Source organism: Lemur catta, chromosome 3 (assembly GCF_020740605.2).
Source record: "Lemur catta isolate mLemCat1 chromosome 3, mLemCat1.pri, whole genome shotgun sequence".
In the NCBI taxonomy this organism is placed as follows: Eukaryota; Metazoa; Chordata; class Mammalia; order Primates; family Lemuridae; genus Lemur; species Lemur catta.
Window position 1 is genome coordinate 22,041,493 of NC_059130.1, and position 13,779 is coordinate 22,055,271.

Sequence of the window (13,779 nt, forward strand, 5' to 3'; positions counted from 1 at the left end):
CGGAGCCTTGGAAGATAGGATTGTTTTCAGTATTATTTCACCGTCCTTTCACCACCGTTTCAAGAACGGGAGCCCTTTTCAACCGTTAGCGTAAGAATCCTCCCTTGGAGATGAGATATTTTTCTGGAGTCGCAAGTGCAGGGCCTCTGTGCGTCCTGGGTTTGTAGGACTAGCGCCAGAAATTTATTTCCTCACAGTTGTGGAGACTGAAAGTCTGAGATTAAGGAATCAGCAGGTTTGGTTTCTTCTGAGGCCTCTCTCCTTGGCTTTGCAGATGGCCACCTTCTCTCTGTGTCCTCACATGGTCTTTTCTCTGTGCTCACACTCCGGATGTTTCTCTGTGTGTTATAATCTCCTCTTCTTATTAAGACACCAACCAGACTGAGTTAGGGTACAGACTAATAGCCTCATTTTAACTTCATTACCTCTTTAAAGGGTCTGTCTTCCAAAACAGTCACATTCTGAGGGTATTCTAAGGGTATTAGGACTTCAATATATAAATTTTGAGAGAACACAATTCAGTCCATAACACTCCATTCCTGTTTTTTTATATTTCTACATAGCACTCATCACCTGGTAACCTAACATTTACTTTCCTTGTTGGTTTATTGTCTGTCTCTCTCCACTACAGTGTCAATTCAAAGACAGCAGGGATTTTTGTCTCTTTTATTCATTGCTGTACACCCAGTGCCTAGAACATTGCCTGGTACATAGTAAGCACTGAATAAATATTTGTAAAATGACTTAATAGATTTATATACTTATCTGTCCCCTGCAGCCATTTAAGTTTGCAACCTCTTACTTCTCTCTTCTCAGGGTTGTCGTCAATCAATGAGCATTTATTTAGCACATACTCTGTATCCAGTGTTGTCTTCATACTGGAGTAATTTACAAAAACAAAAACAATAGTAAATATCCTCAATCTTTTTGTTCACAACAATTCGCGTTCAAAGACACTTTCGAACAAGTACATGTAAGATTTAAAAAAAAGGGGTAGTAATTTATAGTACAAACTGCAACTGCAATAAACACATTAATTGGTAAGAGAGTACTCTGGGAAAATATCTGTAAAATGGGAATAACAACTCTTATGTAGATACAGGTTTGTGAAGATGAAATATTGTTATAGTTTACCAAACACTTCTTCATATTAGGAAAATATTTGAAAATTATGAGAAGAAAGACAGAGACCTCTGGGAGCCACATAAGCCTTTTTGTGGAAGGTTCCTGAAGATCAAGAAGGAGTTAACCTCCCTGGCAGTGCCCAGGGGCCTGTTGGACCTGGTGGGCCAATAGAAGCAGGTCACAGCTGTAATTCTTGTAACATGAATCCTTGCTGGGATGAAACAGTGGGGCATGCTGGAGCCTTACAGAGGAGCCCCTCTCTACCCTGCCCACGCAATTCAATTTACTCTCAATAAAAATGCAATAAAAATCTCACTTGCCTCCAGACTATGGAATACTTTTGATTTCAAATTATTTGGAATAGAAATCCTGACTGACAGTAATTTTGGAAAAAACATGAATGAAGTATCCTTAAAGGAAAAAAAAAGAAAGGAAAAAAGGAGTTAAAGTGCCTGTATCTTAACAAAACAGATGGTAGTTTACAGACATTGCAAGATTTTAAAAACATATGAGCCAGTGCTAAAATAATTTTTAGCAGCACATGGTGGACATGCAGCATGACTTTTGTGTTCTTAACAGTAGGTGGTAAAATTAAACCCTTCCTTCTGAAGTTTCAAGTAGTTTTGGGGAAGCTGGGCCACACTAACTGCTACTTCATCATTATTGCAAAGAATCTAGATTCACTGAAGTCTCAAGTTTGGCTAGATTTTGGATGTGCTAATCCTTCTTCTATATAATATGTTAACACTATTCAAAGTATTTAGCTCCTATGCCAAAGACATAAGATAAGTTTGCTGTGTATAGTATTAAATAATAACAACATTTTATTTAGGTTTTAGATTATCTACAGATTTCAATTATCTGGACTGTCTCTTATTAGTAAGAATAATGGCAAATTGTCTTTACCCTCAAATCATAATTCTTTTATGAATTTCATCCACTGTCTCCTTTATTTGCTCTGCCTTTATCATCCATGAAATCTGACGTGTGCACAAGTTTTATACAAAGTCTTTATTCTCGGGCGGTCTACTTATTAGCCCATCACTAATACCACAGTAGTCTAACCTGGTCTCACCTAGTGTTCTGAACACGAAAGATTATGATAATAAGGGTGGTGACAGCAAAGATGGTAGTTTCCTTCTAAGATATTGATGTCAGACACTTTCAGAAATAAGGTGAACGTTCCTAACTCATGCTTAATGCAATTTTATGACTTTCTCACTCATAAATCTAATCCATGCTCAACTATTTTTATTTCTAGGCCATATAACACTTTACAGGGTAATAAGTACTGTAATTTTACTACCTACTGTGTAAAATAACTCCCCATTCTTATTTGTCTCTCTTGACTTCAGGAAATCCTCATTAATTCTAATATTGGTGATCAAATCTCTGTTCACTTTATCTACAAATAACTTCATTTATTTTCTCTTTTATGATTTGCATAGACCCAAATGACCTAAATTTTTAGGCTGTCTATAAATAATAACACATATAAACAAAAACAATCTAACTTAAATTATTTTGAGTTAATCTGATGAAAAGGGGAAGCAGACAGGAAATATCAGAAAGTAAAGACAATAGTTATGTTTTTATGACTGATTCTCTATTTGTACCTCTCTCAATGTAAACTCCTTGAGGACAGAGGCTGGTTTTTATTAATATTTTTATCCCCACCTGCCCTGCCCCTGACCTACCCCCAGCACAATGTCTGAACATCCAGCTCACCTAGAGGGTTTTGTTAAAACTGATCGCTGAGCCCCACTCCCAGAGTTTCTCATTTGGTAGGTGTGGGGTGGAGTCTGTGGATATGCAGATCTAACAAGTTCCAAGGTGACTCTGATGTTGTTGATCTGGGAACCATACCTGGAGAACCACTGCCTCGGCCTATGCAAGGCTTCCACAAATGTTGGTTGCATTGGATTGAAGCAACCTGGTTGGAGGGAAGACATTAGACAAAGAGGCTAGTAAGATTAGTGTATTAATTGGGGTAGTACCTACAGTACTGCAACACAGAGGTCCCAAGATAAAGCCACTTAAATATGATAAAAAGTTATTTATCACTCAACAGACCAGAGTAGGGAGGCAGTCTGGGGCAGAAAGGCAGTCCAGCTTGCCAAATCCAGACACCCAGGCTGAGAGGTCCACTCTGCCCCTTTCCCTTGTGACTTCTATCAATGTGGGAAACATGGCCGGGATGTGGGGTCAAGGAAGAACAATTTCCTTTTAAAAAGATGTGACTTGGACATTACATCCATCACTTTTGGTCATATCCCATTGGCTAGAACTAATTCATAGGGTCATACCTTGCTGTAGGGGAGGCGGGAAATGAAGTCTCTACCTGGGGCTGTGTGCTCTGCTACAATTCAGAGTGTGAAGGTCCCATAATGGAAAAGGAGAAAGGAGAGACTGGAGACTGGGGGATAGTTAGCAGTCTCCATCACAAAAACTTTATGGCAAATCTCTGTATAAAGTGACAAAAATCTGAGCAATAAATCAAGTAAGTTGTCTCTGTGTATTTTTACATTTGGTTTTTTTTTTTGGAGGGAGATGATGGAGTGAGGTGGGGGAGAAATTATGCTGGATACAGAGGTTGTTAATTTGGCATTAATACGGATCAAAAGGCAAAAATGCTTCCATTTACCTGGACATGTCAATATGCCAGTGCATCAAAGGGGCATTAGAATGTGCTCTCCTCAATCGAGGAACATGGAGGAACAGATGGTGTGGGGAATACGAACTTGTGGGACGTGTAAGGAATGGCATGGAAGTCATGACAGTGGCTGGGGCAGAAAGGGCCATGGGACTGAGAGTGGGCAGGGGGGAGGCCCACAGTAGTAGTTAGTGCAGAATGGGGGTACACAGACGCTCAGATACAGTCTGAGCACGTGGAGGTAGCCTGCCTTGGCTGCAGTGGTGCTAGACCCCAAGCTTGGCAGACTGTGGGAGAGAGTAATAAAAAGTACACAGGAGGCGAGGAAGATCTTGATGGGAGCATTTTATACCATGAGAAACAGCAACAAATAGCGTGGGTGGGAGTTAGGAAGCATTGGGCTAGAAGAGTGCCAAAGTTGAAAAGGTCTCAGGAAGAGGTTTGTTTTGTTTATTTCTGTAGCGACTAATCAAAAAAAGCAATAGGTAAGAGAAGCAGCAGCAGTGGCAGAATTGGGCATCAACCTAGATACAGAGAAGGGGAAGAAAGCTGAGTTCAGGATGCCCCAGAGGCAGAAGCACATGACCATTACGCACAAATGTGGATGCACACACTGCTCATCAGGGAATTCCTTGTCTTTGTACTGAGCTTGAGGGAGCTTAAATGACTAGAAGACAGCAAGTAGAAAAGGCAGGCATAAAAACAAAGACTAATAATTCACTGAGGAACCAGCAACCTCAGAAATTCCACTATTTGTTAATTTTTCTATAAGAGGCCCAGCAGAAGAAACCATAATGAAAGAACTTTGTGGCCTTGGATTCTCATGACTATATACCTCCCCTTTTAGTGCAAGAACTTTGTTCCAGAGTATTGCTGAGGAACAACACCCTTCTTGCTCCCTGGCTGTCTGGTTCATGGTGGGAATACATCTTTTCCCAGGGCTGATTCCCATGGTCATGTCTGGTTAAGTCATTCATTTTCTTAAAAAAATCATCACAGAATCTCCTCTTTTGGGGGGAGGCTACTGCAAACTCAGGGAACTCTCCAGATAACCTGTGTATTTCAACAGGCAATTGCTCTCACTGCGCTTCCCTGCGGGACAGGCTGGTGAGGGGAGATCTGGTGGCAAGGGCCAGGCACACAGCACTTCTTCATCACTGCATTTACAGATAGGGGATGGGACATGGCTTTCTTCCCACGATGAGCCTGTATTTTTATATATTACTCAAAAAAGAGAAATCTGTAAACTTAGACCAGTTTATTCCAAAGTCACATCATCTGCTGCTTTTCAGAAATACTTTTAGAAAATGACAACTGTAGGCCTGCTTTACGATGTGCATACTATGTGCATATGTGGGCAGGGGAGGGGAGGGTATATAAGAAAATGAGTTTGCATTCCATAGAGCCAACCCGGTTATATCAAATGTTTACTCTTGATTCAGAGTGTGACATCTAGAAGCCATATTCCAAATAATTAAGAGTTAATGCCATTACTGATGTACTCAGAAGATTTTGGTTTTAGTTCCTATTCTACCTCTCACTGGCTTTCTGTGTCCATCTCCACACCAACAAGAGCCTGAGGGTAGAGAACTATGTCTCATTTCTAATTATTGCTGCTCGGAGAGTGCCTACAACACAGGCACTCCACAAATGCTTGTTCATTGAATATATTATGTTGATTCACATTTCCACAGATTTTTGGTAAAAAAAAACAGTGATCTAATATTACAATTTAATAGGGTTCAAACCAATGTTTCCACTCTCATTTTGCCCATATACTGTGTGGATTTGCTTTTCCCTAAATGCTCTCATGTTTCTTTGTCCTACTTTTTGATTGGAAAGCCCTTTCTCCTATCCCATATCCACCATATTCCTTCCCTGAATATCCTTGTTAATCACTCATTCCCATGCTCACCCAGCATTTGCTAGCTAGTATCTCTGTGTGTCCTCTTCTGAATTATAGGCATCGTGTATTTCCCCTGTGCCTACATAAATATTTGCCATAATGTTGAATTACTTATCTGAGGATAAGTCACTAATGCTCTGAACCCCAGTTTCCTTCCTAGAGAAAGAAGATAATCCCTGCCTAGCCAACATAACAGAATTGTCAAGAGTTAACATATGAGGGCTTAAAATGATTAATAGTAAAGCCTCCAGGTTGTTCTTCCTATGGGGATGTTTGAAAATGTTAAGTGCTAGTGATAGGCAATTTGTTTTCAGCTCAGTCTCAAGGAGAAATTGACTCTTCCCAGACAGAAAATTTCAAAAGACTTATCCAGTTGACAGAATGAGAAGAGAATGTTGATCACACAGGGAGAACACATAGTCACTGAGAAAACAGACACAGAGTCCTCATGTTAAAGAGAGACCGAGAACTGCCACATGGCACAATCATTCCCTTTGACTAGTAACATAGGCACACGGCACTTGACAGAATGAACTGAAAGAAAACCAGGGCTGCATTTGAAAGCAACCTAAAGACTGTGCTTGAAAAAAAAAAAAAAAAAAAGATTGTACTGTGTGCACAAACGAGAAACTTTGGGGGGAATAATTAAAAGAGCATTGAAGCAAGGAGAGGGGAGGAGGTATGGATGGAAGCAGGGAGGCTGATGTGAGGGCTAAGAATAACACGGGACTCACGAGAGAGGATCATAAGTACTGAGAGAAGATTCTAGACTAGATGAGAAAGGGGAGATCACTCCCTTCGGCACACTAGTTAAGGGATATTTCTTGGTTCCTAATAAGAGGAAACTAGAGACTAATAATAAATGTGCAACTTTTGGCAAGTTTCTAAATCTTACTTTAAAAAACTGGTACTAATAGTTCCTATATTATAGAGTTGATATAGATATTAAATGAGATATTGAACATAAATACACTTACAAAGTGACCAACATATAGGAAGTATATAATACACACTAGCTCTTATTATTTAATATTGTGTGGGAAACTATATGGTTAGTCATGCTCAAGTAATCCTTTCACTATCTTCATGAGTTCGCCAGTTGAAAAACCCTTCAGAAGGAGTCCTGAATAAAGTACTTGACCTATTACGAGCAAAATCAGTAAGCTGAATGCCTTAAGGCAGCGGTATCCACAGACAGTTCTGTGATGATGGAAACATTCTCCATCTGCACCATCCAACACAGCAACCGCTAGCCACATGAAGCTAGCTATTGGGCATCTGAAAGTGCTGTCAAGGAAGCAAATTTTATTAATTTAATTAATTTAAACTGAAATGGACACGTACCATATTGGACAGTGTTGCCTTAAAGCACATCACCCCCATACATACCAAAAGACATTGTGTAGAAAGTCACTGTGGCCTAGTGGGGCTCTGGGTCAGATGACCTGGGTCTGAATCCTGACTACCTTTTAGAAGCTAAATTATGTCGGGCAAGTAACTCAACCTCCTATGCCTCAGTTTAAACCTTACTAATACAAAGTTGGTAACAGTATCTATTTTACTGGCTTAATGAGGATTAAATAAGAGGATTCATAAAAAGTGATTCTCAAAGTTTAGCATGCATCAGAATCACCTGGAAGGCTAAGACACTGATTGCTAGGTTCCCCCCTAATTTTTAATTCTGTAGGTCTGAGGAAGAGCCAGAGAATCTGCATTCCCAGTGAGTACCCAGGTGATACTCATGTTGCCAGTCTGGAAACCACACTTGGAAAAACATTGTTATGAGACTTTAGTGTGGTGCCTGATACATAGCGAGAACTCAACAGTGTTAATTATCGTTTTATGATAAGCATCTTTATGGTATACATAAGGAGGGTTGCTGGAAGAAAATCACATTTATTAGAAATCTCTAGCCCAGTTTCTGATATTTCTTTGATAAATGTTTATGAGGCACCTACAAAGGGCAAGATACCCCCACCAAGTTCTGAGTGACCAGTTGTCAAAGTGGGTTTGAAGGAGCGTTTGTCAGTAGGTGGAGCTACAGAGCACCAAACTACCTGACCATCATTACTACCACCTGGAGTATTTGTCACCAGTTCAACTCTTCGCAAAGCATATGGAAAATAACAATTGAAATCACCTTTTGACATGAGCCACAGATTGCTCTCTGATCCTTCACCTCTATTGGAAATATTGTGAGCGGCCTGTAAATGATAAATGGAAGGGATGTGAAAATAGATCTAGGTTCCAGCCTGGTTCTTTCATTAGCTTCCTCAGATCACTGGGTGTGATGGTAATTTTATGTGTCAACATGACTGGGTTAAGGGATACCCAGATAGCTGGTAAAATATTACTCTGGGTGTGTCTGTGAGGTTGTTTCGGGAACATACTGGCATTTGAATTAGTAGACTGAGTAAAGAAGATCCACCTCATCAACGTGGGTGGCTGTCAATCCAATCAGTTGAGGGCCCAAACAGAAGAAAATGGAAGGGCAGATTTGCTCTTTTCTTGAGCTGGGACACTCAGCTTCTCCTGCCCTGGAATTTATAAGCTCCTGGTTCTTTGGCCTTCAGACTCTGGGACTTACCCTAGTGGCCCCCAGGTTCTTAGGCTTTTGGCCTCGGACTGAGAGTTACATCATTGACTCCCCTGGTTCTTCAGCATTTGGGCTTGGACTGAATTTACACCATCAGCTTTCCTGGGTCTTCAGCTTAAGACAGTGTATCATGGGATTTCTCAGGCTCCACAACTGTGAGCCAATTCCCCTAAGAAATCCACTCTTATACATCTATCTATATCCTATTGGTTCTGTTTCTCTGGAGAATCATGACTAATATGATGGACAAGACTCTTAATCATTATGGGCCAATTTTGGAATTGTGCACTCAGTTTATTTTCAAAGAATAACAACAGGATGCACACAAATCCAACCTCGCCAGTGCAGTCTTTGCTCCTTAGAAGTTATCACAAGTTATCTGTTTTTCTCCTCTAAGATTGTTTCCATAGTACCTTTAGTTCTTTGGAGGAAAGGTGTTGCAAGGGAGTAAAAACCACACAGACAGATACACAGACAATTGGTTTGATCCAACTTTAATTCTGTCACTTTCCAGTGTTCATAATCCTTTCAAAATTTCTTTTGAGAGGAAAAACAAAAGTCTTGTAAGAAATATGCTCAAAGAGGCTCTAGGACTATAGACATCCCATTCCAAGATAAGATCCAAAAGGCAGAATGTTTCCTTTTCCCACCATCCAGGTTAGCTTCAAAAATCCTAAAAAGAGTCTTTTAATTTGGATTCTGAGATGCAATGTTTTGTGGTTTTGTGGATTTATATCTGTTCTGATACAAGTACCATGCTACTTCCTTCCCTTAAAGAAACATGAGCCAGGCATAGTGGCTCACACCTGTAATTCCAGCCCTTTGGGGGAATTGCTTGAGGCCAAGAGTTCAAGACCAACCTGGGCAACACAGCAAGACTCCATCTATACAATAAATTAAAAAATAAAATAAAAATCAGCTGGGTGTGGTGGCACACCCCTGTAGTCCCAGCTACTTGAGAGGCTAAGGTGAGAAGAATGCTTAAGTTCAAGCATTCAAGGTTACAGTGAGCTATGACTGGGTTACTGAACTCCAGCCTGGGTGACAGAGTGAGGCCCTGTCTCTTAAAACAAAAAGAAAAAAAACATAACTTAAAATTCTTTGCTCATCGTGGTACTTACTGGCAAAAAACTTACAAGCTTTTCTGTCACAACATCAATTTACTAACAGGTCCTGGTGTGTAAGTCTGGATTATCATTTGCAGGTGTGAGAAATGGAAGTGCAAAAAAGCTAGATTTTAGGGTGACTTATTATTACTTAGAGAGACAGAGGTAGAGGTGAGATGAGAACCTACCACTCATTGGGAATATTTGATTTGTCAGCCCTCACTACTATTGTAGTCTGGTAGGACACATTTTGAACTGTTTCTACAACAAGTATAGAAGAGAGAACTTTGGACCTGCCTTGGGGATTTTTGATAGGAAAATGTGACCAAGGTTGGATGAATCCAGATTTAAAGCAGGCAGCTATTGGCTAAGTTGTTGATATAAACAAAATCAGTAGTTCCAGTCTTGTATTTCCAATACCCACCTTCAGAATCTGAATGTTTGGAGTCTCAAAAATGCTGCCTTTCAAGGTTTTGTGCTGATGAAGAAAGCACCACTTTTAGGAATAAGGAGTAAAGGTTTTACTCTTGGATTTGCTTCTTACTTTATTGAGTCATATTCTACAAGCTAATTGTACTCTCTGAGTGTCACTTTCCTCATGTGTAAATTGGCAATAATTCTCCTATGTATTTCACAGGGAGTTGAGAAGACTAAACTTGAAATGAATGTAAGGAGTGCTTATTAAGAACATAATTCAGGGACTTGGGCTCTTGTACAATAAATAAATCAAGTTGAAATAATGCAACCTCCTTACAAGATCATATCCAAATCTCTAAATTAAAAAACAAGTACTTGTCACAAGAGTCAGTGTGGTCTCTTGGAAAACAAGTTAAGCAGCTTAAATACATTAAAGCAGGCACCATCTCAGTGACAAATGAACTGTAAAAATGAACTTATTTTTATGAGCTCTGAATACAAACTGGATCAAATGGCATCTCAAGGATTATAAGTCTAAGACCTCTACATATTGCTTTTTAAAAGGGTTGGGATAGATAAGTGAGCACCTGTTACAGTAAGTACGCCAGAGAGCACAAATGATATACTGTTTCCCAAATTACTGCTCACCTCATTCACATTTGTGTAGACATATTCAGGCCAACGAGTGTGCCTCAAATAATCAGAGATTCAGACAGCTATGCCTTGATTATTTTTTCTAATCACAGCATTTTGTTGAGATTCAGAACATTATACTCTTTGAAAGCTATAAAACATTCATCAAATGAAGCCAATAATCAGCTACACCAAATTAAATGTCCCCAAGCTATAATTTTTTGCTTCTGGAGAAAGTTGCCTTCATCGAAGTGCACAGACTGTAAGACATGAAAGCCTTTTGGTGATTAGTTGAGACTTCCTATAAAAACCCCACCAATTTCTTCACCTCCTGGCACACGGGGTATGCTAATTCTCTGGCTTTTGCAGACCCAACTTGTAAAACCTTCTCTAAATGGGCCTTGTCCATCTTCAGTTTTTCAATTTCGCTCCTAATGGGAGCAAATTTCTCAATCACAGCATCTGCCACCACCAGCTTGTAACGAGCAGTGTCCAGCCCCGCGCTGCGGCGGACCACCTCCTCCACCGACAGCCCCGTCACTGCGGCGTGGATGGCGACAATGTTGGAGACACCCCCTCGGCTGGCCGGGTCGTAGGTGACCTCCGAGGTGAAGTCCGTCACCGCCTTGCGGAATTTCTGTACTATCTCCTCGGGGCTGTCTGTTATCCCGATGGTAGCCAGTTTGTCAGGGTCTGATTTCGACATTTTGGCAGAAGGGTCACGGAGGGATTTCACCTTCTTCATCGGTGCTAGGTAAAAACACCAACGCACACATGCCAAAAGCAAAAACAAAACAAAACAAACAAATCACCAGGAATGCTACTGTCTAGATCTTAAAAAGGCCCAAGAATGCCAAATGACTATTATTTTTCTCTGATTACACAGATAGCAAATGCTTATTGTGAAAATTTCAAGTAATTTACATGAGCATGGAAGTAAAGGTCATTTCAAATATGTTAACATTGTTGATATTTTCAGCATCTTTTAATACATATATCCATATAAAAATGTATAATCTTACACAACTAAAATCGTATCATCATACGTTTCTGCTGGGTGCACCTTTTTAGAAAGTACTGTTTATTTCTTTCCTCATGCTCTTTCCTCTCTTTTCTTCCCTACTAGTTAATCACTCCCTGCCCACAATCCCTGCCCTTCCTGCCCCTCACCTGATTTTAATAATCTGTGGCCATTCTTTACCCAAAATAATTTTATATAAGTAATATACCAACACACACACATACACACACACACACACACACACACACACACCTGTTTATTGCTCTGACAGAATCAAGATGTTAAGCTGTGCTTCAAACCAATGTTATTAATAATCACCTATTTTATGGCTATTACAGAAGTATATAAAATTGAAATAGGGTGGTGGGGGGAAAAATGAAATAGGTAAAACAGTAATAGGGTAATACATTAAAATATTACTTATTGCTAAAAGAAGGTTGATTTCAATGCATGGGGTGCCCTGAATTTATGTGTGTGAACTGTTGGAATAACTTAGAAATTTATACCTGCCTTACATTTCTAAATTGATACTAGGCACATGTTACACTCCTTTACAATGCTGTCAGCTTAATAAATATGGACAGTAGTTAGGACATACGATTTACAATCATAAGTTTGCTACTTACTCAGAATGGACTTGGGCACTGGAAAGAACTCCCCATACTTCTTGTTGAAACCTTGTGCTAGATCTTGAGCTAGTTCCATGTGCTGGACTTGATCCTCACCGACAGGAACGTGTGTGGATCTTTAATGAAAGACAGAAAAATGCAGAAAGGCTCCTTCTTAGACAGAAGTGATATCGCAAGCAGCTGCAATTCCTGTGCCTATTTCATTGGTGGTGTTCAACAAATGTTCACCAACTAGAGGGAGAATATTGAGACCCAAGTCTTTAGCCATGTATCAGACAAATGCCAAAGAGATGTTTGTCTACTCTAGTTGTGTTTCTTCCACAGCAGAGAAATACAGCCATCAACACCAGCATGACAGGATCTTGCTGGGAGGGAGGAATGGGATCTTACATAGCAGATGCTCTAAGCATAATTGTATTTTAAAACCACTCCATGTTCTCTCACTCAGTCAGCACACATTATCCCAGCCTTGGCCAGATGCTTTTTACCTCAGAGCTGTGGCTCACACTTGAAAGGTGCCCTACCCCACTCTTCAAATCAAACGTGGCAGAAAGCTCTTGAGGCAAGAGTTTTTCCTCCCTGACACACAGGGAGTAATTCAAGACTTTTTGGAATACGCTTCTTCATTTTCAAGTAAATTGCGATCACAGGACAGTTAATATGCCACAGGGAACTTTAACAAAACCTTTAGGTATAATGTAGGTGTATCTCAAAAACAATGTGGAATGAAAAAGGCAAACTGCAGAAAACATGAAGAGTACACAGACATTGATGTAAATTTTAAAAGTACATATGAAAATGTAACATATTATTTACGGATGCATATATCTGTAATAATAAGTATAAAAAATACTGAAAGCTCCTCCCCAAATTCATAATCGTAGCTGCTTCTAGAGAACGAGGGAAGGAAATGGATCTGAGGAAAGGAACAAAGGAGACCTGAACTTTATCTGTAATATTTTATTTTATTGAGAATGAAGATGTGAACAAAAAAATCAGAATATAGGGACTCTTTTTATAATGATTTAACCCCATATATAAAGTTTGCAGTGTTAGATCATGATGTGGTACATCAAATAAGGAAAATTGTGGGACAAAACCCGTGATTTTAAGTATTTAATGCTTGACTGTTCAATATTTGATAATACAGGTAACAAAGTGCTGAGGTTTCTTGATCAAGGAAGTTTAACACATTGACTGCCACACTAGAAAAAAAATTTTTTCTTTCCCTTGGGGCCATGGCATTTTATTACAAAAATAGAATAAAAACGTCAAAACCAAAATGATCTTTTAATTTAATGAAAAATTTGTTATTTTTTATTGTTTTCTATGCGTGAGTTATATGTAACTTGAAAATGGTTCACACTGCTTCCAAGGTAAAGAGATGTGTGAATTACATATGCTTCACAAGGCCCAGGGCTCAAAACTAGTGGAGTTAACTACAACTCACATGGCAGTTAATGTGCTAATAATGTCCTATGAAAGAAGAAGCTAGTTTTTACAGGCAAGTACCCCTTCTAAGCCTTCATTTCCTCTTTAAAATGGGGATTGTAATGGTGCTTACCTCATATGGCTGCTTTCTTGACAGTAAAAGCTGGATAAATGCTAACTTTGATATAAATATTCATTAATATCTGACATGATGAAGGACAAAATGGTAGAAGAAAGATACTTTAAGGGACCTTGATTTAAG

At 39.5% G+C, this 13,779-nt stretch overlaps 1 protein-coding gene across 4 annotated transcripts in view; it reads right to left on the reverse strand.

Moving 5' to 3' along the window:
• Positions 1–515: 515 nt before the first annotated feature.
• Positions 516–13,779, reverse strand: part of WARS2 (tryptophanyl tRNA synthetase 2, mitochondrial) — a 93,631-nt gene continuing 80,367 nt past the window's right edge. For 3 of the 4 annotated variants that reach the window (XM_045546929.1, XM_045546931.1, XM_045546930.1), the window contains 2 exons: positions 12,084–12,202; positions 10,519–11,186 (listed from right to left, as the gene is read on the reverse strand). In XM_045546929.1, coding sequence (XP_045402885.1) covers positions 10,738–11,186; positions 12,084–12,202 — 568 coding nt within the window. In that variant the 3' untranslated portion in view covers positions 10,519–10,737. Of the gene's footprint in view, positions 879–10,518; positions 11,187–12,083; positions 12,203–13,779 lie in introns of those variants that run through there. The other variant, XM_045546932.1, reaches the window with a different exon arrangement.